The sequence below is a fragment of the Gadus chalcogrammus genome, chromosome 8, assembly GCF_026213295.1.
Source record: "Gadus chalcogrammus isolate NIFS_2021 chromosome 8, NIFS_Gcha_1.0, whole genome shotgun sequence".
NCBI lineage: Eukaryota > Metazoa > Chordata > Actinopteri > Gadiformes > Gadidae > Gadus > Gadus chalcogrammus.
The window spans coordinates 17649124-17676445 of record NC_079419.1 but is presented as its reverse complement, the minus strand read 5'-3'; the positions used below and the strand labels follow the sequence as shown (position 1 = coordinate 17676445).

General features: G+C 44.2%; 4 protein-coding genes across 9 annotated transcripts; 3 read left to right on the top strand and 1 right to left on the bottom strand.

Moving 5' to 3' along the window:
* The first annotated feature begins 67 nt into the window (after positions 1-67).
* Positions 68-9198, top strand: sema4e (semaphorin 4e). 5 transcript variants are annotated; one of them, XM_056596639.1, is made up of 15 exons: positions 68-297; positions 1447-1757; positions 2056-2201; positions 2907-2969; positions 3511-3609; positions 3737-3842; positions 3983-4093; positions 4216-4367; positions 4962-5140; positions 5242-5398; positions 5652-5874; positions 5969-6084; positions 6185-6342; positions 6446-6498; positions 6591-9198. In XM_056596639.1, the coding sequence occupies exons 2-15, from the start codon at positions 1646-1648 to the stop codon at positions 7172-7174; spliced, it is 2259 nt and encodes a 752-aa protein (XP_056452614.1). In that variant the 5' UTR covers positions 68-297; positions 1447-1645; the 3' UTR covers positions 7175-9198. The 5 variants fall into 5 exon arrangements, with proteins under 5 accessions (XP_056452614.1, XP_056452613.1, XP_056452616.1 ...); XM_056596638.1 differs by having other exon boundaries at positions 70-297; positions 2059-2201; positions 6591-9197; XM_056596641.1 differs by having other exon boundaries at positions 286-396.
* Positions 7714-14276, bottom strand: cactin. Its single transcript, XM_056596625.1, has 10 exons — positions 13765-14276; positions 13022-13646; positions 12830-12925; positions 12368-12513; positions 11582-11744; positions 11335-11449; positions 10879-11071; positions 10605-10733; positions 8855-9201; positions 7714-8419 (listed from the first exon to the last, which is right to left on the bottom strand). The coding sequence occupies exons 1-10, from the start codon at positions 14070-14072 to the stop codon at positions 7929-7931; spliced, it is 2613 nt and encodes an 870-aa protein (XP_056452600.1). The 5' UTR covers positions 14073-14276; the 3' UTR covers positions 7714-7928.
* Positions 14277-14730: 454 nt separating this feature from the next.
* Positions 14731-18053, top strand: LOC130387545 (ubiquitin-conjugating enzyme E2 R1). Its single transcript, XM_056596699.1, has 5 exons — positions 14731-15453; positions 15554-15640; positions 15808-15905; positions 15987-16121; positions 16301-18053. The coding sequence occupies exons 1-5, from the start codon at positions 15268-15270 to the stop codon at positions 16509-16511; spliced, it is 717 nt and encodes a 238-aa protein (XP_056452674.1). The 5' UTR covers positions 14731-15267; the 3' UTR covers positions 16512-18053.
* Positions 18054-18319: 266 nt separating this feature from the next.
* On the top strand, positions 18320-26522 carry sirt6 (sirtuin 6). Of its 2 annotated transcripts, none has more exons than XM_056596669.1 (8): positions 18320-18540; positions 18778-18905; positions 20394-20576; positions 21401-21460; positions 21687-21782; positions 22233-22313; positions 23046-23169; positions 24973-26522. In XM_056596669.1, exons 1-8 carry the CDS (start codon positions 18475-18477, stop codon positions 25339-25341), a joined length of 1107 nt encoding a protein of 368 aa, XP_056452644.1. In that variant the 5' UTR covers positions 18320-18474; the 3' UTR covers positions 25342-26522. The 2 variants fall into 2 exon arrangements, with proteins under 2 accessions (XP_056452644.1, XP_056452645.1); XM_056596670.1 differs by having other exon boundaries at positions 18321-18540; positions 23086-23169; positions 24973-25116.
* The last annotated feature ends 800 nt before the right edge of the window (positions 26523-27322 follow it).

Sequence of the window (27322 nt, the reverse complement as noted above, 5' to 3'; positions counted from 1 at the left end):
CAGACACAATTATCACCAATGGGAATTGTATTCGTTTAGTCATACTCGAACCATCCCCCCTTACTAGACATAGCTGAAATCACGTAGGAGACGTCAGTTGTGTTGGAGCATGTGCGATGTGGTTGGCAGTAAATCACTGTGTGTAGTTAAATTGATTGACGCTTTTCTTTAGAGCTGATTACGTTGTTCCGAGTATTAATATTGCTGTGAACGCGCGCGCGCCCATACCTCGAGCACGCTGGTCGCGTTGCTCCTGCTTTAAGGAAGTTGTGCAAGGTGTACTTTTCAAGGTCCAAGGTAGGCGTTGTAGCTCATTAACCTTCTTTCTATTATGTTGTCCTCGGTCTTTATTCAGGGGCGATACAATTTTGGATACTCTTCCCGGTTTTACAGTTTGTAAGTTTAAATATTTAAATATTGACGGTTAGCCTTGGTCGGGATGTATTTCAAAAATAAACCACTGTTCGACACTGGGAGTGTCGACAAGTGAGTCATTCAACAAACGGCATATCAGGAATATCAGAATATAACGATGCAACTTCATGCAATATCTTTACTTCGAATTTCATCGTCTATGAGTAAAGTTACTACATTACTCGTCGAGTTACATTCCTGTTGATCATTTAGTGCACCATGCACTCAACACATTGGACCAAGAGGCGTATCTGAGTCTACTACTTGACCCATAGTCCGCCGGGTAATTGTTGTTTAAAAAAAGCATGTTTCTGTGTTTGTAGAAGGGAATAGATGGCGCTGAGTGATCTGCGGCACCGGGGAGAAAAAATTTGAAACATCTGCATTCTTTGACATGTTGCAGCTCATCTGCAAATAGACAAACTGTTCACTTAGGAAATACTTTAACCGACGAAACCCCTCATCACCGTTTGTATGTGTTTATTGTATTGCATACAAATGTATTGTGGTTCAAGGACACAATTATTTGAATTTGTGCTATATTCAGCTTTTTTTTTTAGTTTTAGGATAATGGTAGTGCATTCGTTATGCGCGTTAAACCATTTGTCTCTGAGTAAATGTGTCCCCCCTCAGAGGACAGCAGCTGCTATTGCAATCTGCTCTGCTTCTCCAGGCGCCGGCCTTTCTATGTGAATGTCTTTATTGTGCGCTTGTGTTTGGGGCCGCAGGAGCACTGAAGTTGACATCCCTGCGCCCCGCTGAATGCTTTTCATGACCCGACATTACCATCACTATGGCCCTGACAGACTTACTGCAGCACTGACTTCAGCTCTCTGCACTGCCTGGCTTGTCCCCTCCAACTGCTATTTTCCTCATTCACCATCTGTGCGCCATCTCTCAATCGACTCTTACTGGTATCACATATTATACATCTCTTCAAGACTTTTTTTTGCTATCGAAAATTACCTCCAGTGTCATGTTGTGTGTAAGTCCTTGTCCGATCTCGGTCATCTTTCTGTCTTTGTTCCATAGGTCTGAGCCATCCGTCTTGCCATGGGCGGCCTCCTGGAAGAGGCCGCTGAAGGGGCCAGTACCCTGCAGCCATCGCTGACTTGTTCTGCCCAGTTGGTGCCGTCTTAACCACGTCATGACACAGTCCTAACACTCAAAGAAAGGGGGGAAATAGTGACATTTTATTTCAATAGCAGTAAAAGAAACTAGCGGAGCTGTGATGGATCTTCTCCTTTCCCTGAGGCTTTTATGGCTCATGCCTCTGGCCTGGACGCTTGGAGGGTGCTCCCCCTCAATGGAGGGCATATCACGCAAAACTATACCCTACCACAGTGAGTGTTGTCATTCAAATGTTTACATTCCTTTAAATCCCAATTATTTTATCGGTAGTGGATGTACAGTGAGGTTCCATAATGTATGTTTAAGTGCCTAGAAAAGTGCTACATAAATGCAATCAATTACAATTATTAATGTTGGAATAAGTGTCCTTCTTAGCGTCCTATCCTTTCCAGTAAATTCCCATCTGAGTTTTAATCTTTTAATCTCTTGTATTATAAAGAATGGCTTCTATGTCAAACAAGTTTGCATAGCACATCCCTAGCTGGTCCTAACTGGTGGACCTCTCTTTAGAAGACCACGGTCAGCTGTTCCATGAGGCGGGAGTGTGGAACTACTCCACCATGCTGCTGAGAGAAGAGCTGGGCCTGCTGCTGCTGGGGGCCCGCGACACCATCTATGCCCTGGACCTGGACAACATCTCAGACAAGAAGGCTTCAGTAAGAATACCCCTGTGTAGACTACATAATGGTAGCGGCCCAACCGCCCTGCGTCAGAATACCCAGCCAGATAGCTAGCTCATCTCATTGGTGGGGGATAAACCACTTTTCGAACTTACCAGCGTGAATGTTTTCTTGACTTAGAGCAATGAAAGTAACGAGGGGTGGTTTATTTAACTTCTGAATCTTTTGGTAAATGTAAGAAAGATGGCACATAATTCGGTTGCTGTGTTAGATACTACTTCTATTTCCAATCATGATTCTATCACCATCTGTTTGACACCGTTTTCTTCCTAATTAGAATGTACACTCATATCAAAAGTCTGGGTTCAAGTCTGGGTGAACGGTTTAATTTCCTTTTGCGTCAAATTAGTTTATACCAATCATGTTGCTGGAGGCGGGGATCTGTAAGTGTGTGATTGGTGACCACAAACTCGCCTTGCAGAGGTAACAGTGTAATAAAGAAGGTGACAGCCAATGGCGAGAATGAGTTTACTATATATATCTTGAAAAAGGTGTAACTCCAAGGTTAGCCACCAAGAGTCAGCTCCTGGGCTCACTCTGCCTGTTGACTTTAGTGTTTTAATCCAGAGTAAATATCTACTTTGGCATTGCCTAAGTAACAACAAACAAACAAAGCAGAAGGACATTTTGGCACTATTGTGTGGCCTTATTTGATATGCAAAAATAATGTTTCCGTTTCAGGTCAAATGGGAAGTACCTGAGGCAAAACAAACCGAATGTAAAAATAAAGGGAAAGATGCAGAGGTGAGTGGTGCTTGTGTGGGATGTTGAAGTTAATGCCGCTTTTCCACCGCACATGTAGCTCGATAACATTACTATTATTAGCTGGCATGTTAAAAAAAAAAGCGGCTTAGACTCTGCAGGATCAGGATGACTTATGCATTGCAGGGACGAGGTGCAAAACAATGGATGTCGTGTTACTCATCAGCAATAAATCATGTCACCGACATATTATGTCTTCAAGCACTGTACTGGATTGTGATTAAAGAAGAATGATAGTGTATGAACAACATGCACCCCGGGTTAGAATTTGATATATAAAATCTGTCAATGCCATGACAATGAGAAACGTTATGACCCAGTGAATGATATGATGGAGACATATAATTGCATGTCTAAAAAAATAAAATAAAGTGTTTGCAAGGTTGAGTTGTGTCGAGCTGAACAGTTGCATTGAATCCTAACCACATCTGTGTTTTCAAATTTGGAAAGTACTTCATTTTAATGATTGCATTTTTTCTGAATTATTTTCCAAATAAAACATTTAACATGCAACGTTTTACAGATACACTGCAAGAACTATATTCGGGTCCTGCACACCCTGAGTGATGGACGGATGTATGTTTGTGGGACCAATGCCTTTGACCCAGAGTGTGACTTAATGGTAAACAAAATTATTGTCAATAAATGCAATGTTTTTGCCCCAATATGCATTCATCATAATCATTAAGTCATCATATGAACAAACAAACAAAAAAAAAATCTAACATGAGCTGCTTGCCTCTGTGAAGTCCTACAAAGATGGAAACCTCATTCTTGAGAAGGAGGTTTCCATAGGGGATGGGAAAGGAAAGTGTCCCTTCGACCCATTCCAGACCTATGCCTCCATCATGGTTGGTAAGTGCGACAACCTGAACCTAATGATGCCAAAACACCCACAAAGAACAATGCCTCAAGAAGGACCCATTCACTGGCGCCAAGTTATTATTGTAATTGTTGTACTTTTTGTTTTTTCTCTTTGTTCCCCAACCTGCCAGACGATAACCTGTATTCGGCCACCTCCATGAACTTCCTGGGCTCTGAGCCTGTGGTCATGCGTAGCTCCTCTGTCTCCATACGCACCGAGTTCAAGAGCTACTGGTTAAACGGTATACCCACGCACACGACCTGAAGTCCTGTTTGGTGTCTGATTTTCTATGAGTGTGTCTGACTCTGGACTGACTCTGGGTTTCATCCCATTTGGGTTTCTTCCTCTGGTCTTCCCCCACAGAGCCCAACTTCATCTCCATGGCCCAGGTGCCAGAGAGCAAGGACAACAGCGAGGGAGACGACGACAAGGTGTACCTCTTCTTCAACGAGGCCGCGCTGGAGTACGACTCGTACAGCAAACTTATGGTTTCCCGCGTGGCCCGAGTTTGTAAGGTATGTTCGCCAGGCAGACTTCCTCCATTTGGAATCTCTTGCATTCATCTTGTTTCCTGTTCCACAGCTGCATGATGTCTACTACTGCTCTTCTTAGAAACCTCTGTGAATGTAGTTACATGTACCTTCACATTTGTTTTTCCTGAGCAGATAATAATCTAAATTATTCCCATAAACTAGCTTTTTTTACCTAGCTAACTTTTTACCTAGTTTTTGGGAGTCAGTTCAACTGCAAAATATTTAAATATACTATGTTTAAAATATTGATGCTTTGAAACTTAAATGCTCTGAGAAAGCCTAGAGCTAAGCCAACCAATCTGAAACAAAGTAAACAGGCAACGGCTCTCGCGTTTCAATTTCCGCTTTTGGGGAATGTTTATTTCGGACGAATACAAGTTCCGCCACAACGCATTTCCAAACATGGTATTCTAGATAGCATGCCATAGTGGAAACGTGTAGTCTAAACCACTTATGCTCCCCTTGTGGTGTTCTAGTTCCTTATTAATACCCCCTGTCTGATACAAGCACTTCCTCAGAACCATGTTTTCAGCACTTTCCTTTGTGGTAAAGTTTGATTGATGTGGTCTCTGCCAGGGGGACCTCGGGGGCCAGAGGACGCTCCAGAAGAAGTGGACGTCGTTCCTGAAGGCCAGGTTGGACTGCCCCCTGCCGGAGTCCAAGCTGCCCTTCACCATCCAGGACACGTTCCTCTTATGCGAACCGCAGGTGTCCTGGAAGGAGTGCCTGTTCTACGCCGTCTTCACCCAGCAGCCGTGAGTTGGATGGGACTCTGGATGCGTCCGTGTGGGTGGATCGGGGGAAGGCATGGGTGATCTGGATGTTTGGTCCCTGTCAAATGTCCCTTGGGTTGCAGGCACTCCCCTGCGCTGACGGCGGTGTGTTCGTACCGCGTGGCCGACATCAGCGCCGTGTTCTCCAAAGGGAAGTACAAGAACCCGTTACCCGTAGAAACGTCCTACGTGAAGTGGGTCATGTACAGCGGAGACGTCCCCTCTCCCCGGCCCGGGGCTGTAAGTCTCCCCCACGTGTGTGTGTGTGTGTGTGTGTGTGTGTGTGTGTGTGTGTGTGTGTGTGTGTGTGTGTGTGTGTGTGTGTGTGTGTGTGTGTGTGTGTGTGTGTGTGTGTGTGTGTGTGTGTGTGTGTGTGTGTGTGTGTGTGTGTGTGTGTGTGTGTGTCTCTCTCTTTGTTGGCCGTTGAAACGTGTGCTTTTTCACAAGTAGTACGGCAGGATCCTGACTGGCCTTCTTCCCCCTCTCCCCCCAGTGTATAGACAATGAGGCTCGTAAACAGGGCATTAATCAGACACTGGACCTCCCAGACCGGACCCTTCAGTTCGTCAAAGACAGGCCGCTCATGGACCAGGCCGTCCCGCCAATCGGAGTGGGACCCCTGCTGGTACAGAGAGGAGCTGCGTTCTCGCGGATCGTGGTGACCCGTGTGACGGCCTTTGATGACCAGAAGTACCACGTGGCGTTCATTGGCACAGGTGGGAAATAACTTCAGTTGATGTGATGGCAACAACTAGTTTTAGATACTGTGGAAGGAGTAATGATGCCAATCTACGTTTGTCTGTTGTGTAGAGAGTGGCACTCTGGTGAAGGCTGTGAACTATGATGGAAAGATGTTTATCATAGAGGAGGTGCAGCTATTCCCCTCCCGAGAGCCAATAAAAGTGCTCAAATTATCTGAGGCCAAGGTAAAGCACATGTTCCCTAAATACTTAAATTGTTGATCGGCTGCTCTTGTACTTTTATCAATATTTCATTGTTCTGTGTGGTACATTTCTGTGTGTGCAGGGCTATCTGTATGCAGGCTCTGCGTCTGGAGCAGTGCAGATGCCACTAGCCACCTGTGGGAGGTCTCTGTCCTGCATGGACTGTGTCCTAGCCAGAGACCCCTACTGTGGCTGGGACCAAACCACATCTAAATGTATCGCTCATCTCCATGGGCAAAGGTAGGACATGACCCTCAGTGGTGCACGCAGCGACGAAACAGTCCTCGATTGTTCCAAGCCTGCTTGTGTTATTCATAACTCTTGAATTAACTGCACTCCTCAGTGAACTGATCCAGAGTGTGAAAAACGGAGATGCATCTCTCTGTCCAGCCGCCGGTGAGTGAATCATGAGTCCTCAGTCGGTCACGGGGGTGACAAAAGGAACCACTGCACTTACTAACGCGACTACGACTGTGGTCTCCCATCAGGCACTGTGACGCCCGTCAATGAGTCCATCTGGCTGAGGAGCAACCTCAGACTGCCGTGCCGGCCCCCGTCCAACCTGGCGGCGGTCAGCTGGCAGAGGGACACCATCCCCCTAGCCCCGTCGGACCACTATCAGGTGCTGCCAGACGGCCTGCTCATCTCCAACGCCTCGGCCCTCCATGCCGGCCACTACCGCTGCTTGTCTCTGGAGCGATCCACCGCTGGCGACTACACCAGCGTGGTGGCCGACTACCAGGTGGGACTCGTCGCCGGGGAGTGGCCGCTGAGTCCCGAGGCCCGGCAGGATGGTCCCTCGGTGGCCGGGCTGCAGGCGACGGTGGGGATACTGGTGGTACTGCTCGCCGGGCTCCTCACCTGGAACCTCCTCAAGGGCCACCTGCCTCTTCCTTGTAAGCGCAAAGAGGACAGGAGTGGAGAGGAGTCTGGATACGGCTCAGCCCAGCCTGCTGGGCTGGAGGCCGGGAAAAAACACTCTGGCCGGGGGAGTGGCGTTAGGAATGGGGAAAATGTTGTCCTTCAAACGGACGAACCCAAGCAGTTCATAGGCGATGAGTCTGAAATATGAATGTCTGAATCCCATTTGCGTGAGCAACGACATTGGTTTTGTTTTTTTATTATGCAAGGATACCTTTGTTCTTTTACTCCTGGTATGTTTATTTTTATTAACTCATGTTGTAGGATATGAAAAGATTTATTTTAGGACTGTAATTGATTGTATATAAGTGCTTTGTATAACTGCCAATTCCTTCTTTTACACTTACTTTTGAAAATTGCAAATCAATCTAACACTTGTAAATGTAATGAATTGTCCAGGCCTACAGCTATCGTTTGGCATTTAAATATTTGGCTAGTGTTATACTGTGAGTATTTTGTAGGATATAGGAGCATATCCTTTGCTGATTAGAAAATACTTCATCCTCCTGGTGCGAAACAACATCCAGCTTGCAAAGAATTCAGTGCTTCTGCAATTTCAATTGCAACAGGCTCACATTGCAGAGGCTGTCTGCAAAGACAGATGGTCTGTCACCACATACGCAGACAATCAGTCTGTGGTTTTTACTGTAGCAAAAATAATCTCTTCCGTTCCATCCTGTGACAGACTACGAAATAAAAAAAGAACCGTTGCAAAAGAACCATCTTTTTAATCAATCACTGGAGGGATACAATAAAAATAACTTTTCAAAACAGTAATTTCAAAACGGTTAGACATTACGGCAGTTTTTTAAACAGCCACCAGCTGCTAAGGAATAAAAGTGAAAACGATAAAACACTGAGGAGACGTCGGCTGGTGTAAACAGCGAGTAGCAGCTCGTTCCAGCTTATCTCCTGTAGCGGTATCTCTTAAAGTGGAACCACAGCTGGAAGATCCCGTTGGCAAACTGACAGCGGAAGCCGTGACGATGGGAGTACTCCCACTCCCTGTTGACGATCTTGAACGCTATGTCCTCGTAGGGGGGGCCCGCGTGGAACCGCAGGATGCCAAAGTCCTTGTTGTCGGGACTGGGCTCCAGGAAGTACTGCGGCGTGGAGCGCTTGTTGATCAGGTCGGGGTAGAAGATGTTGAACTTGTAGCCCTGCACGATCTTGGGCGGCGGGTTGTCAAAGTCATAATGGGTCTGATTGTACTTGTTCCACTCGAAGCCGGTGTGCACCCTGTTGAAGAAGCGGGGCTTGCGGGGCCGGTACTTGTCGGCCCACAGGTACATCTTGCCCGTGAGGGGCAGCTCCACGCTGAACTGGGCCTCGTCGTTGCCCATGCCCTGCTTGGCGCGGCGGACAAACGCGTCCTCTGCGCTTTCACCCACGTCCCCTGAAAATCAGAAACAGGCTAGGGGTGAGGACAGGACAGGCACATATATACTGGAATGGAAGAACATGAACGGTACAGTATATCCTACTAAAATATCGTGGGATATATTGTAAGAAGAAGTTAAACTGTTAGGTGAAGTAACTATTAAAAGTTATAAAATAAAAATGTATTTTAGCTTCTTGGTTTGTGCTAGGACAAGTTGGAAGCACTTGGAATATTAAAGAGACCGGATTCATTAATAATGGGCTCAAATAGTAACAGGCTCAAAAAAATGGACATTCTGTAAGAAGGCCTGGTCTGGGGGCAGGAGGTAGTCCAGTGAGGTGCCTGACCCCTACCTGCTCCTCTAAAGACGCACGCATCCAACTACTTTGAGTCGTGGATAGGAGTGTAAGTAGAAGTATGTGATAGTTGTGCAGGCTCGTCTCGTCTTACCGGTGACCTGCAGCCGCGTGCGGGCCAGGCGCAGCCTCTGCTGGTTCTCGTCGGCCGTGATGGTGTGGGCGTCCAGCGGCAGCTCGGAGGCGGTGAGCAGCGTGGGGCTGTAGCGGCCCGAGTCATACTCCGCCTGGCTCTGCTGGATCAGGTCCTCCTCCGTCAGCACCGCCTCCTCCTTCTCCTCGCCCTCCTTCTCGCCCTCGCCCTCCTTCTCGTCCCCGTCCTTCTTCTGGCCCTCTCCGGAGGTGCCGGCCTCCTCGCCGTCGGGCTCCCCCGTGGCAGCGTCCCCGCTGGGCCCGGCGGAGGGCGATGAGGGCCCCGCCTCTACGCCCCTCCTCCCACTGCTGCTCCACGAGACACACGGGCGACACACAAAACACAGGGAAACGGTCAGAAAAGGCTTTTGGATTGTTATTTACTGTATTGCCATCACATTTAAACCTGCACCATGTCAGTTGTCCTTACCCATTAGCAGCCTCTAGTGGCCCAAGTAGTAGCTACAGTTATAGCTGTGCAGAACCATTTATAGAGAAACATTGCCTGTATGGATTGAGGTGCTTTATTCAAGATAAACTTTCTAGTTTCGATATTATTTACAGAGTAAATAGCTGCAGTATAGTGCAGATTTTGTATCAACACTAGTGCTGTCAGTTTAACGCGTTATTAACAGCGTTATTGTGCGATTAACGCTCTTTTGGCTTGGCCAACGTTGGAGTCTTTTCACCTGCTGTCTAGCAACAACTAGTCACGTTAGAAAATCTACAACACCATACCGGATCTAGCTACACCGGAAACAAAACAAGCACGCCACACAAACTTGTTGGGGCAAGCAAGGATACGGAGTGGCTGAAAATCTCCTTAAAAGTGTGCGTGTGTCACTCTGTTCGAGCCTGCACGAGGGTTCAATCTTGTCATTAGCTGTTATGTCTTTCTGACTAATCGCAGTTCAAGGCCCACCTGGGCTGTACCACTTCGGGAGGGGTCGCTCAGTTACTCCCCTCTAGACAGAATCGACCTGGTTGCGACGTTGACAGTTTGTCAACAGACGCAACACTGAGAGGTTGCGGGCGAACAGCTCAGGCTGCCGGGCGGCGCTGCAAGGAACTTTTATAAACGCAATATTGTTATCCCGCAGTAATCAGCCTGACTGCCCCGAAACGAATAACGTTCCACTCGAAGCCAGCTTAGCCAAACGCTAACGGCCCACCGGGAACTCTCCCGATTACCACTCTGCCAGCGTGTGCGTGTGTGTTATTCGATAGCCTGGTAATGTGTATAGCCCTACGTACGATAGGAATATTCATACTGGTTTAAATAAGAAATGTTATAGTATTTTCCATCTTTGCTGAGCAACAGTTTTGTTCAAAAATTCAGTGATTGAAACAAATAAAAGCCTGGGCTATTGAAGTTCTACGGTAGGCCTACCACTGTCATGCACCCACCCGATGTCAAGTGGAACGGGTTGAATTCACTGCGGGTCTCTCTTCTTATATCCATCTTACCAAATATATTTTATTACTGTCCTTCTCAACACTCTCTGATCTCACTAAAAGGCTGGCAGCACGAAATCAAGGGATATTTAGAATAGAAAAGAATGCGCGATTAATCGCGAGTTAACTATGACATTAATGTGATTAAATATTTTAATCGCTTGACAGCACTAATAAACACATTTGGTGATGTACTATCTTCATACCTAACATTTGAGTTTGAACATGGGAATTGTGTGTGCATGTGTGTGACATACGCAGCCGCCTCCTCTTCCAGCTCCGGCTCCTCCTTGATGATGGGGAACAGCGGCTCACTTTCCACTCCTTGTTCCTGTTTCAGTTTGAAGAGCTTTTGGCGCAGGACGTCCTGGTGCCTCTCCCTCAATCTAAAACATAACCAAAAATCATTAAAAAATATATCATTATCTTCAGCTATTTAAATACGTGCTTTTCATTCATCCCCACTTCGGGGGAGATGAATGGGCCATTGGGGTAACTACATGGCCACATTGTGGGACATCAAACACGTACCTGGCCCTCGCCATGAACACCCGGACCTGCTGCAGCAGGCTCTCCCAGTAGCCGATGTCCAGGTTGGAGCCCCCCTGTCGGATCTTGGAGTCGATGTTCATGTTCATGGCCTGCAGCTGGCTGTACGTCTTCCCCTTGAACACCATCTGTACGTCGATGGTCACCGAGGTGTTGATACCGTCGCGGCGGTCCACTGGAAACCAGAGAGCAGCGAATGGGGGGGGTGAGTTGGGAGAAAGTACAGCCGTGCACAGCATTGTGACAGTGTGTCTTGATTTAAGGACCCTCACTGCAAGAGGCAGACGATCAGAATTACTCAAAGAAACATTCAAGACGATAACCAGTTTGTATACATCTCACAATGGTAAAGCAAGGAACAGTCAGAAATTATAAAAATAATACATTTATAATCATAACATATTTTCCTCGACATGCATTTTGTCTGATATTCTGTACCTGGTCCTTTTCCAGAAGCCTCCAGCTTCCTGAGTTTGATGATCTCGTCTTCAGTGATGATGGTCATGTCTCTCCAGAAGTCCACGTTCTTTCCCTGCTCCAGCTCCATGTAAACCTAGGAGGTCAAAAGGTTGTTTGAGAAACAAGTATAACGCATCACCACCAATGATAGAAATGACCCACACACGACAGTAACACACACAGCAGTACACACACACACACACACACACACACAAACACACTGTACCTTGATGTCCTCGAGCAGGTCGTCCATGTCGGTGACGGTGAGCCCGTTGAGGAAGGTGTATGGTTCGTGCATCTCCACCGCCAGGTCGTCGTCCTCGGCGCTGATGTACTTGGCCAGCAGGTCGATGGGCTTGGCACGTCCGTCGCGGATACGGATCTTGGATCTGGAAAGAAAAACAGAGGGCTATCAAGTTCTGGACGGTTAGTCTATAATTATGCACTTGTCCAATCAAATTTTAATCAGTCGGACAATGGCGGGGGTTAAGTGTGTTTAGTCGATAGGTTTAAGTGTGAACATATCCAAATTGGCCCCTTAGCATGAATGAAGCACCATCCATTGCGACCCATTTAATTAAACACAACCTTACCCCTTCCCCCTGGGCCTAAATAACGTGATATTTAGGCCCAATCCAATTTCTAACCCTTACCCCTTCCCCTTACCCCTCCCCCTTGTTTTGAAAGGGTAAGGGGAAGGGGTAACGGGTAGAAATGGGATTGGGCCTTAAATCTAGCAGATGGAGTAAAATGCACTGTGGCCCATCCAATTAATTGAGATAATTCCTTCCCTATCGACCAATTGATTGGTCGACCAAGATTTTGCTAAATCATATTAGGATAAGTAAGGAAATGCAATATATCTCAAGTTAGTAATATATTGAGAGTTAGGAATAACGCAATGGTTTATTGTCATTGCACGTTGTCATACGGCAGATTACTTTAATCCAGCTGTTTCTAAGGTGAAAGCCCAGAGGTAGAGTTGGGACGAGTGGCGCCGGTGGCGACTGACCGTAGCTTGGCCTGATGCAGGTGGAAGTTGTCTTCCTGTTCTGCCCAGGTCTTGAAGTGCTCCGCCTCCTTCTCCCTCTGCAGAACCTCAAGCTCCGTCTCCCTCATGGCCTTCTCCCTCTCCCTCTCCAAGCGCAGCTGTTTTACCTATATGAACACAAAAAGGGATTTCCAGGGGTTATTTTGGTGTCTCAATGCATACAATACACATTTGAGGTAGTCTACAACACAACAGTGTCAGGGTAAATAATAATAATATAAATAATGAGTATATTTTCAAAAGGACTCCCCTCTGCTATTGCGCACACAAACACACACACACACACACACACACACACACACACTAAACTTTGAGAAGCATTGAGCTCTGTGATTAAACAACATTTTGAACAAGACACATCAATTATTAGGACAATCAGCAACGTGTGTGTATATTGACGTAGGAACTACAAGCCAACCATACCTTCTGAAGCTCTCTGCGGTTATCTTCTTGGATCTGTTTGTTTCTGTCCTTCAGCTGCTTCTCTCCAAGGTGACCAATGCCTTTCATTTCCAATGCCTGAAAATGTGTACGACAGTAATGCTCAACACCAAATAACAAATAACAATAACATGTATTTTACAAACCCCAAAATGTCTCTATTCCTGCGCTCACCTTTTGCCATTTGAATGTACCGAGCAAGTTGTTGTCCCCAAAGGGATTGTCTGCATTGGTGTATCCCATATACTCCTCGCTCCAGCCCATCTTCTCTCTCTTTTTTCTTTCCTTTGCCTCCTTCTTGGCCAGTCTCCTGGCCCTCTTCTCCTCCGGCGTCTCCAGGGCTTTCAGCATGTCTTTCTGTTTTTTTGTTTCCTCCTTGTCTTCATGCTTAGGTTCTGGGGAGCGTTTGCGGCCCTTGCGATCTGACCCGGAGCTGTCTGAGGACTCGGCTGACGCAGACCGTGGCCTCCGCCGGTCTTCTTCACCCTTCCCTCTGCTTCTCTCCCTGCCGCCATGCTCCCGGTCAACACTGCGTTGTTTTACCTCTGGGATTCTATCTCTGTCTCGTCTAATATCAAGATCTCTACTGCTGCTCCTCAGCCTTTCCTTCTCCACCTCTCTCTTGCGTCTGTCTTTGGCGGGGCTTCCTTTACTAAGACTCCTCCGTTTTCTCAGTTCCCTGTTCTCCACGCTTGAATCCGAACAAGATTTAGACCTCTCTCTCCTTATTTCTCTTTTTGCTTCTCGTCGGACCCCTTTATCCTTTGGTCTTCGTGACGTTTGCTCATCCGAATCAGAACTGGAATATAAACCATATTTGACGTTAATGGCATACAAGTGATTGAGCTTTCCCTGCAGACAAAGTAGGTTTCTGGAAAGTTATTTTTATAAATACATGTATTGCAAAGCATATTTACCCGGATCGATCCCTTGATCTGCTTTTAAAACGTCTTTTGGCTTGTTTATCGCTTTCTGAATCGCTCCGGGATCCAGAACGGCCTCTGTTTTTAGGCCACTGTCGACGCGGCGGTGATCCGCGGTTGCTGGTGGAACCTCGACTCCCGGAGCGTCCGCTCCGACGGACAGATCGCTTCCGATCCACAGAGCGATTGCGTACCTCGCTTCTCTCGGCAGATCGTGATCTGCTCTGTCTGGTTCGGTTCTTGGATTCTCGGTTCCAACTTCGAGATCTTGACCGAGACCGACGTCTTCTTTTCGACTCCATGGCGAATTTAGATTTCTTATTATTGGGTCCCGCTTGTTCTCCGTCGCGTATATAGGACCCTTTGCTACTGCGTGGGAAAATGTTTTATTTTCAGGGAAATATCGTTAATTGGCAATTGGTTTATTGAAGGTAGATTGAGTTAAAAAAGCATGTAATTCATATTTTTCTTCATGAATTATTTTCTAAATGATTGAATTTGGGCTTTATTGCTCAGGCGAATGGAAAAGTTATCATGGGGACTTTCGCATAGTAGTCGCGTAATTTATGCGTCATCAAAAAGCCAAGAGTTACATTTTATTTGATAATTATTTGTGCTAATCGGTTATGAGCGAAGCCCATCTAGTTAAGATGTGCATTTTTTTTCTTTCAAATCTGTACACTTCGTTTTGAAAGGTGGTGTTAAAACTGCTTTTTTTAGAAACAAACAACATTTCGTTGTCATAATGACAGGAAGTAGCAAATGTAGTTCTAAAACCTCACATTATGCATCAACTTACATTTGTAATAAATATTTATGGACGTTAAAAAGTAAAACAATACGACTGATTGACGTACATCTCAATGTTATGTTATTATAATTAACTTTAGAGATTGTTGAAAAATAGGTATATGATTGTTTTGTACAATTTAACTCAAATTCCCGGCATGCAATGCATTCCGTGGACTGTTTTGAAGGGAAAGGGGATTCCTTTCAGAAACATTCTTCATTCACCCAGTTGTTGGTCGGACAGCATTTATTTTTCACCTCAACAATTTGGTTCATAACTTTGATTCTGAGTCAAAATACAGTTATAGTGATTTTGCTGGTTAGACCGTCATTCCAAAAGCAAGTTTGCAAATATTGGACCCTCGGGTTCAGTTGGGCGACACGGGAGAGCTTGTTAGCTCCCATTAGCCAGACGCTATCGTTAGATTTAAAGCTTATCCGCAGCTGTCTTTCCAGGTCGGTGGTCTAGTACTGCTGGTCCGCGATTCAGTCAAAATGGTTTGGTCCCTTGGTGACGATTTAATAGTTTGATATTTGTCGTGATTGGTGTTCATATTTGTGAAAAGGGCGTTTGATTTTCACAAGCGCAGCTGGTTAGGTTTGGCCTGTTCAGAGTCGGGCTCTTGTAAACAAAGGACGTGTTTTCTCGGTTGCCACATAGGGTTTTACTCGAGCATATAATTTCGTCATCAGGTTAATCGTACAGTGATGGCACAACACGCTCCTACACATGTAGCCAGCTCTCAAAAAGCCCTCATGCTGGAAATGAAAAGTCTTCAGGAAGAGCCTGTCGAGGGATTTAGAATCACACTAGTAGACGAGGCAGACCTGTACAACTGGGAAGTTGCTATTTTTGGACCTCCCAATACACACTATGAAGGCGGTTATTTTAAGGTAGGTTCACGTTGAGCATCTATCCACTTAACTGTAATTGTTCTTGCTTTTATTTCTCGCTATGTTTATTACATGTTTGAATTTGTTTTTGCTTTTCCAGGCTCGGCTCAAGTTCCCAATTGACTATCCCTATTCCCCACCTGCTTTCCGGTTTCTTACAAAGATGTGGCATCCTAACATCTATGAGGTAAGCCGATGTGTCATGCTTTTAGTTTTTTATAATAATTATTATAACGTATAATATAGGTTTTGGGCTTTCATCAACAGGGGAATGATTACTATTATAGTGTGCTAGTTAATAAAGTGCATTGGCCATTATTAACAGTGGTTTGGTGCAATCTCCTTCCCTTGTAGAATGGAGATGTGTGTATCTCCATCCTTCACCCTCCAATAGATGATCCTCAGAGTGGGGAGCTGCCCTCTGAGAGATGGAACCCAACCCAAAACGTCAGGTAGGGGCGTCATTCTGCTCTCTCCTGGTTACAATACACCAACTGCTAATTAACTCACTTGTGATCGTCTTGTGTCCTCAGAACCATTTTGTTGAGTGTGATTTCTCTGCTGAATGAGCCCAACACATTCTCTCCTGCCAACGTGGACGCCTCCGTCATGTACCGTAAATGGAGGGACAGCAAGGGCAAGGACCGGGAATACGCAGAGATCATTCGGTAAAACAATGCCCTAATGTCTACCACCAGTGCACATTGAGAGATGTACAATATGGTAGTTTTCAAAATGACACAAAAATATTTTGTTTGTCCCTTGACGAACCTACCTCAACAGGACGGTCATGGCGTGGCAGGTGAATGGATCTGCCATTTTTTATAATGTTTTTTTCACGCCTCAGAAAACAGGTGTTGGCGACCAAGGCTGAGGCGGAGAGAGACGGCGTGAAGGTGCCCACCACTCTGGCCGAATACTGTGTCCGCACGCGCGCCCCCCCTGCTGACGAAGGCTCTGACCTCTTCTACGACGATTACTATGACGACGAGGACCTGGAGGACGAGGACGATGACTGCTGCTATGACGAAGACGACTCAGGCAACGAGGAGTCATGACGTGCTTGGTCTCCCCCCACCCCTCCCCTCCTTCCCCGTCAAGCTTAACTCCTGCCCCCCTGCTCCTTGCTAGAAATGGGTATAAAACCAAGACTGATTTTGAACCCCCATCATGAAATCTGTTTTACTAGTGTCTCATGTTGTTGTTTTTTTGTAGAGACCAGAGTTTACTTCATGATAGAGGGGTGGGCCTGATCTGTTAAGAATTGTACCAGCACAAGGCCTCTGTTTAAACCGGTCCTGGCAATATTGCAACCAATTTAAAAGTCACTTGTATCTTGATCGGCAACATCCATCTCCCAAAAAATACAGGGGTTTAGTCTATGGTTTCATTTAAATCTCTAAATATTTTTTTTTTTAAATGCAAATCTCCCAGGCTCTGCACTGGTGCATATAATAATCTGGTCCAGTCTGCCTCCTTTCTTCCAGTCTCTATCTCTCCTACTTGCTACTGGGCCTTGCACTGCTGTCTGCATATGGCATAAGTCACAGTTGGCCACTGTGACCTACAAAAGAGGCACGACTTCAATCGTCTTTTTGTTTTTGTAGCCCCTATGTTTGGAGTGATGCACTGTAAACCACTTCAATCCCTCACTTTTCTAAGATGAGGGTCCGTCTCTACTCTTCTCTAGTGAGGGGGGTCAAGGTTGTGATGATTACTTTTTCCAAACACTTTGTCAATAGTGTTTTGCCACAACCCATCCTGACAGCTCATTATTATTTTCAATTGGACGTTTGACCCACGCTCAGATTATTATTTGCATACTTTTTATTGTTCGTAATAGAATTCCATAGTCATCCTCTATGATATATTTTTGGTTTTTAATTAGCGTGGGGTTTTGTTATTCAAAGGATCTTTAATTCTGTAGTTGCCCAGCATACCAGGGACTTAATCTCTGATCGTCCATCGGAGTGGTCTTCTGTACGGAGCCCGGAGAAGCCATTTGAAAGAGGCCTCAAAAACATTGATGGCTTTTTGAACATTTGTTTGCTGTTAATGTCCACTTTTTCTCATGAGCTTAATTTTTGTCACCTTTTTGGTTATCCTGTTATTCCCTCTTAATGTCTTAGAATAATGTGCGTAAGTAAATGGATTCACTAGGGAAAGGGTTTGATCAGGAAAGCTTTTGTTTGAATAATGGTGTATCAGGGTCAACAAAGCTTGCGGACAAATGCTGAAACTGACCACATTTTGTTTTTAATGTCTTATTTTTCTGCAATGTTGGTTGATGCTGAGAAAGGAGGTGATTGGCATTTTAGAGTGTTTGGTTTATTCATCGTGTTTATTCTGCATCTGCAATATCGTTTTGGTTGTTTTTATTTACTCAAATTGGACTTTTGCAATTCTCAGGACAGGTCTATTCATCAAACTAAGACGGTCTTTGGGTGGTCTTCAAAGTTGGTTAACAGCTTCAGAAGATAACCAAAACTGATATGCACACATATGTATGAATGGTCAATTTTATTTACTTGTTTTTTGTGTATTTTGGCTATTTAAAAAAAATAAAGGAATATATAAAAATTCACAAATGTATTTCATTCATATGATAATGGTTTAGGCTGCAACTGAATTATGATAAATAAGAAATGAACAGCCTGTGCATAAATCCAATTACATTCTGGGATGCGCTCTAATGTAATAACTGATTGTCAAATGTTTTTCCGCTCAAAAAAGTAGAAACCTAAGCTCATTGTGTTCGACACAGAAAACGTGTGGCCGGCGGTTCTCCCACGAAATACAATATTTTAACATGACCACCGTGCTCATATCTACAAACAAGCCTCCTCCCGGCGCATGTGAGCTGAATACAAAGCAAGCACACACAGTCGCTTTAAAATGACGTCATTCAAAAGCCAAGAAAAATAGCTGCTCGAGTTTGAGGTGGGAATACTTTGCTGTTGTAAACAGAAGCGCTATAAACAGCGGTAGTGAATACAGAAGAGAATAATAAACCTCCCGAGCATGTCTGTGAACTACGCGGCGGGGCTCTCGCCTTACGCGGACAAAGGTGTCTGCGGACTACCCGAGGTAACCTACACTACACTTTGCTGGTGCTACTGCAACTTGTTTAGTTAGCTTTAATGGCTAACAATTAACCCATTTAAATGTTCATTTAACAGTGCATGTTCAGAAGTTAATCAAAAGGTTTTAAAGCGGTTAACGTTATAGTTATGTATGTGTGTTCTTGCTCTCTTTTGCCCAATGTTTAATGGTCTGTTCGTTTCTTTTATTTTCTGCCTCCCACTGTCTACTGTGTGGTAAAAGAAATTTGACAGTCCGGAAGAGCTGACAGGCAAGGTTAAAATCCTGACAGAGATGATAAAGAAGTGCGAGTTCCTCGTAGTGCACTCTGGAGCAGGCATCAGCACCGCCTCGGGTATCCCAGACTTCAGGTAAACCCATTTCCCATATTCAGATGGTCTGATGCATCACAGGCAGACTTCAGGTAAACCCCCCCATCACATGTTCTGATGTCCAGATGGTTTACTGCTTCACAGGCTGTTCACCGAGCCCCAGCTGTCAGCTAAATAGCACATGTTTTGTTTTCTGTGAGCTCCGGTGTCTTTTGATATGATTTTAATGATTGCAGTACCACTAGATTAGCATAGGAGGGTGACAGAGGCTCACTATATATATGCAGTTTTCAGTCTATTGAAATATGTAACAATTTGTCTGGTTATACTTTTCTGGAATCTAAACTACTATCAGTCTCTTTTTCTACTATCCTTACTTAATTTAGTTTTCAGGGTTTTTTGTCCCTTGGTCTACATTCGGAGACGAAGGCCAAATGGGAATAATTTATGATTAATTGTCTATCTGCATTTTGATGCTAAATCTGCATGACATCATATGCTTACACACAGTTTTGTAGTTAGTATTAACTTATAATGAATGCAGATATATGAATATTTGGCATGAAATAGTAAGGCCTAATATTAAGCTAATTAACTGTTTTAAGTATTGGTTGTTATGCATGCTAATATTTAATTGAAATGTTACTATGTCTTTATTTGCGGCGTCGTTATTTGAAATGGATTAAATCCAATATATCGTAGCCATTGACGAAAATACCTCCCACAAGACCTTAACAGGCATTCAATATTATATATTTATATTATATATTTCTTCTTCTGTGGTGAAAAGCACATAAAAAATGACATGTATAGCTGTATCGATAGGGCTCTCTTTTGATCCAACCTCAGCCTGTGTTTTAGAGGTATGGTTGGGGAGATGGGTCGTGATCGTGTTTAAAACTCTTTACATTAGAGACTTGTGTAGTCGTACAACAGTGTTGTATGTTATCAGGGTGGCTGAGCTTCCCCGCTGGTCATGCTCGCCCAGTAGCTCCATGTACGGCTATATAAAGGCCCTGGACACCCAGGACCAGTTATTTATCTATAATTGCGAGTTTAAGAAATTGCAGAATAACCGATTCATTACAACTGTTGTATCAACATAAAAGCTTTGTGGCGGTCATTTGGTCTGTTCACTTGATTCTGAACAGTTAAGTGTTCATGATGATTTTCTTACAAACAGTCCTACATGTCCCCAAGATCTCTTTTAAATAATAGTTGCTTGAATATTTTAATGAACAAGCGACAGATAGAATCTACTCTCATGGGGGTTATCTACTCTGTAGATGTGGAGCATAGTTCTGACTCGCCCTGTGGTTTGCCCGCCTTGCCTCATTAAAAATGAAATCAATACCTAACTCGGACACGACTCCATACGTTTCATAATTCATCTCAGCACACTAACTATGGGGAAGAAACACTCCCTGACGCAGTTTTGTACTATTCTCCCGTATTCGTGTTTCTTTCATCTGTTTTTGTCCTGATTACGAGCTTCATTAAGCTTTGATGTGCGTTGCCGTCTTCCAGAGGGCCAAAGGGCGTGTGGACCATGGAGGAGAAGGGCGAGACGCCTAAGTTCGATACCACGTTCGAGGACGCGCGGCCCAGCCTGACGCACATGGCCCTCCTTGGCCTCTACAAGGCCGGCATCCTTAAGTACCTCGTCAGCCAGAATGTGGACGGGCTGCATGTGAGATCCGGCTTCCCCAGGTAACTACAGCCCGCCGCCCAGGTGGAGAGAGACGGAAGGTAGAGAGCCAGTGGGATGATCAGTGGGTAGTCCCTGCGTCAAGCATTTTGTCTGTCACTTTATGAGTTTTACAGTTTTAATGATCGCTTGATAGCCACACAGTGAATTCTAAACATGTTTTTAAACACAGTTGTACCTCCCTGCAATCCATCCCCAGGAGAGATGGATACATTGTAAAGCTCTAATGAATGGAGAGAGTTATTGTCATAGGAATTGTTTTACAACATTAATTGGATAATATATTTTATTCTGAAGGGATTCCTGGTCCTATCACAGTACACATTTTTAAATACATTTCTAAAATCATCATTAGGAAATACAAATGTGTTTGCTACAGAAAAAACATTGGTGGTTCGGTTAGATAACCTTTTTATTGTTGTGGTTACTGGGGTTAGGCCAAAATGTACACAAAGACCCCCTGCTTCCGCTATCGAGCCTCAGGACCACGAATAATTAAAAAATTAAAGAGGGTTTTAATTCAGTTTATAGACATTTGCGTCAGGGGTTTAAACCTCTTGGCAAAGTGGCCAATATTATTTTAATTATGTGCATTTTTAATCCATCTGGATTTTGGGTTTGCAAAGCCCAGTCTGAAAATACTTAGCAGGTCCCTTTCACCTCACTGGATTGGATTCCTGTGAAAGCAAAATAATTGGCCGTTGGTATGGTAGTAAGGGTCTGGCTGCAATGTTGCCAGGTTGATTAGATAAGACCATTTTAATACCTGCATGCTTGAATGGTAGAGAAGATCATGTTTTCTGGATCTCTTCCTCTTTGGTTCCAGGGATTCCTTGTCGGAGCTTCACGGAAACATGTTTGTTGAAGACTGTGAGAAATGTGGCAGGTACACACGCACCCACCCACACACACATACACACACACGCCGGTGACCCAGATATTTAGACACAAACAAACAATGTGCTTAAATAAAGACCCTCAATACAGCCTTTTTTCTTACCCATGCTTAGAATACCAAAGCTTAAGCTAAAAACTGCCACCAAAATTACATGCAGTATACTATGTACTTTACCCAGTGAAACGTCTGTGGTAAACCAATCTGTGGTTGGCAGGCAGTATGTGAGGGAGAAGGTGATCGGTGTGATGGGCCTGAAGCCGACCGGGCGCTACTGTGACGTGGTCCGCTCCAGGGGTCTCCGTGCCTGCCGGTAAGACACAGCCCTCAATCCCAGTCCCAGTATGGGAATGAATGCCGTCTAACCCAGGTCCTGAAAACACCGCTACTGAGCCACACCGGGCTCTTTCAGTGAGGGCCTGCTTTTTGAGATAAAATACCCACGTTATTCTCAGCCAGGCACAAAGCCAGGGTAATTCAGGGTATTATTCAACATCTGTTTACCCTCATACCATTCCATCTTTGATGAGGTAATGAAATGCCAGAAAAGGGAATATGACGAATAATTTGTCCAGCCTTAATGGCCATGTCTAATTTGCCATTGATTAATAGATTCCATATAAAGGTAGCATGTAAACTCTTCTTTATCTCCTGGAAAAATTTCAAGGGATATTTGAAGAGGTCCCCGGCCCCTAGAGCGTCCCTGATGCGTGTGTGAGGGCTGTAGTCAACCAGCCTGAGCACTGCTGCCTTGTTTTAATAGGGGGAAGCTGATCAGCACCATACTGGACTGGGAAGAGGCCCTTCCCATCAAAGACCTGACCAGAGCTGAGGCCGCCAGCAGGTACAAGGGCACAGAGGCTGGCTATATGAGGAGACAGTGAAAAAATGGTTGACATAAAATTGCTTTTGCTGCTGGGCCTTTCCTATCGTGTCTTTATCAGTAGTCAGCGGAGAATGAATGCAGATTTTCTTACCGCTTAACTCCCTATGTAGCTTCTTTAGAGTGTTTATTTTTTAACCCGCCATCCACCCACCACAACATTGGGGGACTATGCTATTATTATTATTTATTTTCTAATTGTTGTAATTTTATACATTAATGCGTTTTCCAGGATTAAACTGAAAAAAAATTGAGCTCTCGTACAGAGTCACCTCAATCCTACAAACAGACAAACACAAAAAAACAAAAAACAATAACGGTCTATTTAGTTAAAAATAAAAATGAATATCCACAGCATCAGGAGTTGTTGTTGATGTACATATTTGAGGCATATAATTACAACTCACAGATTATGTTAGCATGCCTAGAACTTCTTGCCGGATTACTGCAGCCCACCGAGACATAAATTGTTAATTTTTTCCATTCTTATCTGCAATTTGTGATTCTATTTTAAAATTGTTTGAGAAAGTGCGTAGATCTATTTATATGTACAGATTCAGCTAATTTGGTCCTAAATATAAATATTTTACCCAACAAAATTGTTATATTATTTCTTAGAGTGGTTTGGCATGTAGTGGCCTCTTATCAGTGGCCTACATCGTATTAACACAATCATGCCCCACCTCTACCCAGACAAGCGGATCTGGCCTTGACGCTGGGCACCTCCCTGCAGATCAAGCCCAGCGGAGACCTGCCGCTCCTCACCAAGAAGAAGGGCGGCCAGCTGGCGGTGGTCAACCTGCAGGCCACCAAACACGTGAGTCCAAGGCTCCCTAGACCTCCTTTAGGGTCTTTAATGGAATGTTACATGTGCAGGTAACATTTCTCACCGATCAGCAACTAAAGATGGCTCAGATTTGTGAGCTCAACAGGTTTGTGAGCGGTCTCTCATTTTCAACTGGAGTTGAAGATGAGAGACATCTTGAAAATAAGCTTGATGAGGGTCTGAGACTGCATCTCGGCCAATATGTTCCGCCTCTATGACTCTCCAAACGGACGGTTTACCAGAGGGGTATTACATCAACCAAGCTAAAGGCAAAGCCGGGCTTATTTCAGTTAGAGTTCCGTTCCATGAACGTGACTTAAGGGAATCTCCGCTGAGTAACCATGGCAATTTATCCGACCACCTGGGGTTTGTTTCCCAAAAGCATAGTTGCTAACTTCCTTAGCAACATACCTCTTAAGGACACAACAGTTAATAGGAAAGTGTTCCGCAAAACCTGCGTAGGAAGCTCCAAAGTTATTAAACTGCATAGTACTAGGCATGGTAAGGCTTCCTGAATGTTACCAAACAACATAGTCTTGCTGAGTCCTTATTACTCACATGGTAATTAGGCAAATTAATTACAATGGTTCTAGGGCTGTTGTAGGTCCATATTATGCCATATGCTTCCTGGATGTTCATGGTCACATGACCGATTTCAGTCTTTGTCCTTGTCTGAGTTAGTGCAGTACCGCCTCCAAATGTGAGGGTGTTTAACATCACTGGACATTTATTGGCTCACAAATATTGGTGGCAACCCGAGTTTGCATCCTAGGTATGTCATAGAATTCTTGGCGTTTCTTTATGTAATTCCCTTTATGTCCATAGAACCCAAATATAACTGGCAAAAACCCAGTTAATGTTAATGTTAATGTAACTGAGAGTGAAGCCTTTGTCACAATGACAAAGACGCTGCTGCATGGGAAATTGTCAGCCACTTAAATTCCATCAGGTGAGTTTCTCGGCGGGCTGCCGAGACCTCTTCTGTTGAGATAATTACTATGCTCAGTCAATTTTGTGGCTGCATTTACTAGGCTTATCTCTTCAAAGAAATGGAAATGAATGGCATGAAATGTTCTTTTATTTCTCCAGTAATCCTTCCTAAATTACTTATTGCGTGGGGATTGAACCCCGGACAATCGGATGCAAGTCTGACGCGTTACCTCGAAATTATCTCCCTTATCACAAAACCGAGGCCGATATTACAATTAAATATGTTACGCTTAATAATACTTATGCGTTCAAAAGACTGTCAATTTCTTTTGCCAAGCGGCCACCCTGTTTTTATTAATGGTTACGGTGTTCCCTTTCTGAGTTATATATGCTTGTACTCCTCATTGACCCCACAAGCAGCTTTTGTTCGCCGCTGGAAAACATTCTTCTTGGTCCTTTTCAGACATTTGTTCCATGATCCGACATTCACTGTTCTGGGCTGGTTACAGCTCTCGTGAGCGTGCGTAATCCACGATAACGTTAGCCTGGTTTGAATTAACCTGCACAAGGCGCGTCTGAACTGGGTTGATGGAATGGCTTTAGCCTCAAGTGGAAGTTGGCATTAGTTCTAACTGGGCTTAATTAACTAAGCGCCGCCTTCCTAAGCGACTTTGATGAAATACCCCTCTGGTTGCAACCAAAGCCTGCTCAAACGTGATTGGTCAATACTACTCTGACTATAAACGGACTACATATAGATTCAATATTGTGTCCTTACCTACATTCTGCCTTCATATGCAGATACCTGAATATAAGGATTGCTATTTGTCTAATGCTTTTGTGTTGGTGTTGTTGTTTTTGTAGGATAAGCACGCTAACCTCCGTATCCATGGCTACGTCGACGAGGTCATGAAACAGCTGATGGAGGCGCTGGGATTGGACATTCCGAAGTGGGAGGGGCCGACGGTCTGCGAGAGCTTCACGGTGGCCAAACCCGAACCGCCAGGCCGCCTCGCAGCACCCTGCAGGGTTACAGCGAAGAAAGAGGTGAAGGGCGTCAAGGAGGAGGAGGAGGAAGAGGTGGAGGAAGAGGTGAAGAAGGAGGGGAAGAAGAAGGGGCAGAGGAAGCGACCACCGGCGCCGCCTACGAACGGGGAGGTAGACAAAGAGGCCGCTGTTGGTGTGAAGAAGGAGAGAGCCGAATCTCCACCCGGGATAAAAGATGGGAAATAGCCACTGTTTTTATCTGCTTTTATCCAGAGGGTCCAACGGGAAATTGGGCTGGTGGTGAGCTGTCCTATGAGGCAAAGACTTTCTTTGTATTGTTTTTACATCCAGAACACTGTTCATTTTCTTTGGTTATTGCAATTGCCCTAAAATAACCTTGGACACAGAGTGGAACTGTAAACAATCTCACACAATTATACAGAGGCTTCACAAACCATGTTCAAAACAAACCCGTTCATTTACAAAAGAGAGGGCAGAGCTTTGCATAAAGTGCCCTGAAGGTCTTGATGGTTCCATTACAAAGCTACAGGTATTCAAGAGCCTTTTGGATAGAACACTGTCCAATGCCAATGGTGAGGGTTTATGGTTGGCTTTGTTTTCCTGCTCTCGTTCACCTGCTCATGATGAAGTACCTCATCTTTGTGCTTCAAACCAGGGGTAGCATTAATAAACGTAGTGAGATGTCAGCTCAACCTGTGCTTTGAGCGGGTTTTCCTTGTATATTTAGTTAGAATTGTAATGTTTTATTTGATTGTTAATGACATTTATTTTTTTATCCATGTGTACTTGTTATGGAAACAGTCTTTGTCACTTAACTGGTTCCCTTGAAACCTTTTTTTATTATACGTGTCTCAGGATAAAAGTATAGTTCTTGAATACGATTCACAGCGTGGTCTTATCTTTTTATGATTAAATGCGATAACCTTTCCCCATGCCATATAGCATAATGTCAGACTCAGCTGAAGGTCTGCAGTACACCACAGGGGGGGAAGGATTGATGATGGTATGTGTGTGTGTGTGTGTATGTATATAGATATATATATTTATTATTATTATATAGTTTTCAAGCAGTCGCCCACAACAGATCACGTGTCTATTCTCATCATGGCTCTAAGGATGATGGTATTGGTTTTAAGATGTGCTATGAGTTCTCCCAGTGAGATTATATTTGAAGTTACCGACAAAATGTCCTGTCACGGTTGGAAAGTGAAAGCGAAGGTTCAAGACATCATTCATTCCAGACTGAGAACACTTACAGGTTGTTCTTCAAATAGAATACAATCAGGACTTCTGAATAGAGAAAGAACTGTTTCTGATCACTGAATAGAGGCAGTTCAAATGCAGTTTAATTTGGACTAGAGACATCTTTACGTTTTTACTGCAGATATCCTCATGTTGAATAATGTTCGAATAAATTTATAAATCAATACAAATCATTTATGAAAGGTTTTCCCCTTGGTGAAAATGGGGATAATAGGATATACTATAGATAATTGATAAGACATTTTGCCCAGCCGAGCATATTTCTTCTCACTTCTCATGTGTTCACATTCTTTGTAATAATTCTGCAATTTATGCAGTGTACTCAACTGCATAAACAATTTGATATAGCAAGGATCAGCCATGACTTACGACTACATGACACTTCAGCAGAGGATATTCTGGTAGAGCAAAGGAGCAAATTACAGGCGTCTAGCTGTTTCCTTGTGAAGGATGCTTGTTAGCAGCGTTGGTCAAGTCAGACTTACTTGTTTTTCAGTATTCATCTAAAGGTGTTTGTTTGACATTTGACCCATGGATGCTTTTAATGGGCACTTTATCTGTTGTGTGCGGTAGACCATACAACACCTCCTTAACTTAGACGGGGAAAATGCGTGAGACAGTCTCAGTCTAATGCAAAGCAAACAAGAGTGAGGATGAAAGTATAGCTGAGTACCATTTCAGGTAATGTTTCATTGCAGGAAAATGTAATAGGGGAACTTCACTTTAGCCCAAGCCCAATGCCACAGAGATATTTTCCTTTGGATATGAATGGGATGATTTGACTTTACTGTCTTTATCAAACACTGAAAAAAGTCATGTTTAAAAGATATGAGTTAATATCAAATTTTATTCACCCTTTTTTTTTAAGTGCACAAAACGTTTTATATCAGTAAGAGGAAATCATGAAACTAAAAATAGTTCCTCAACACGTTTTATTCAAGAT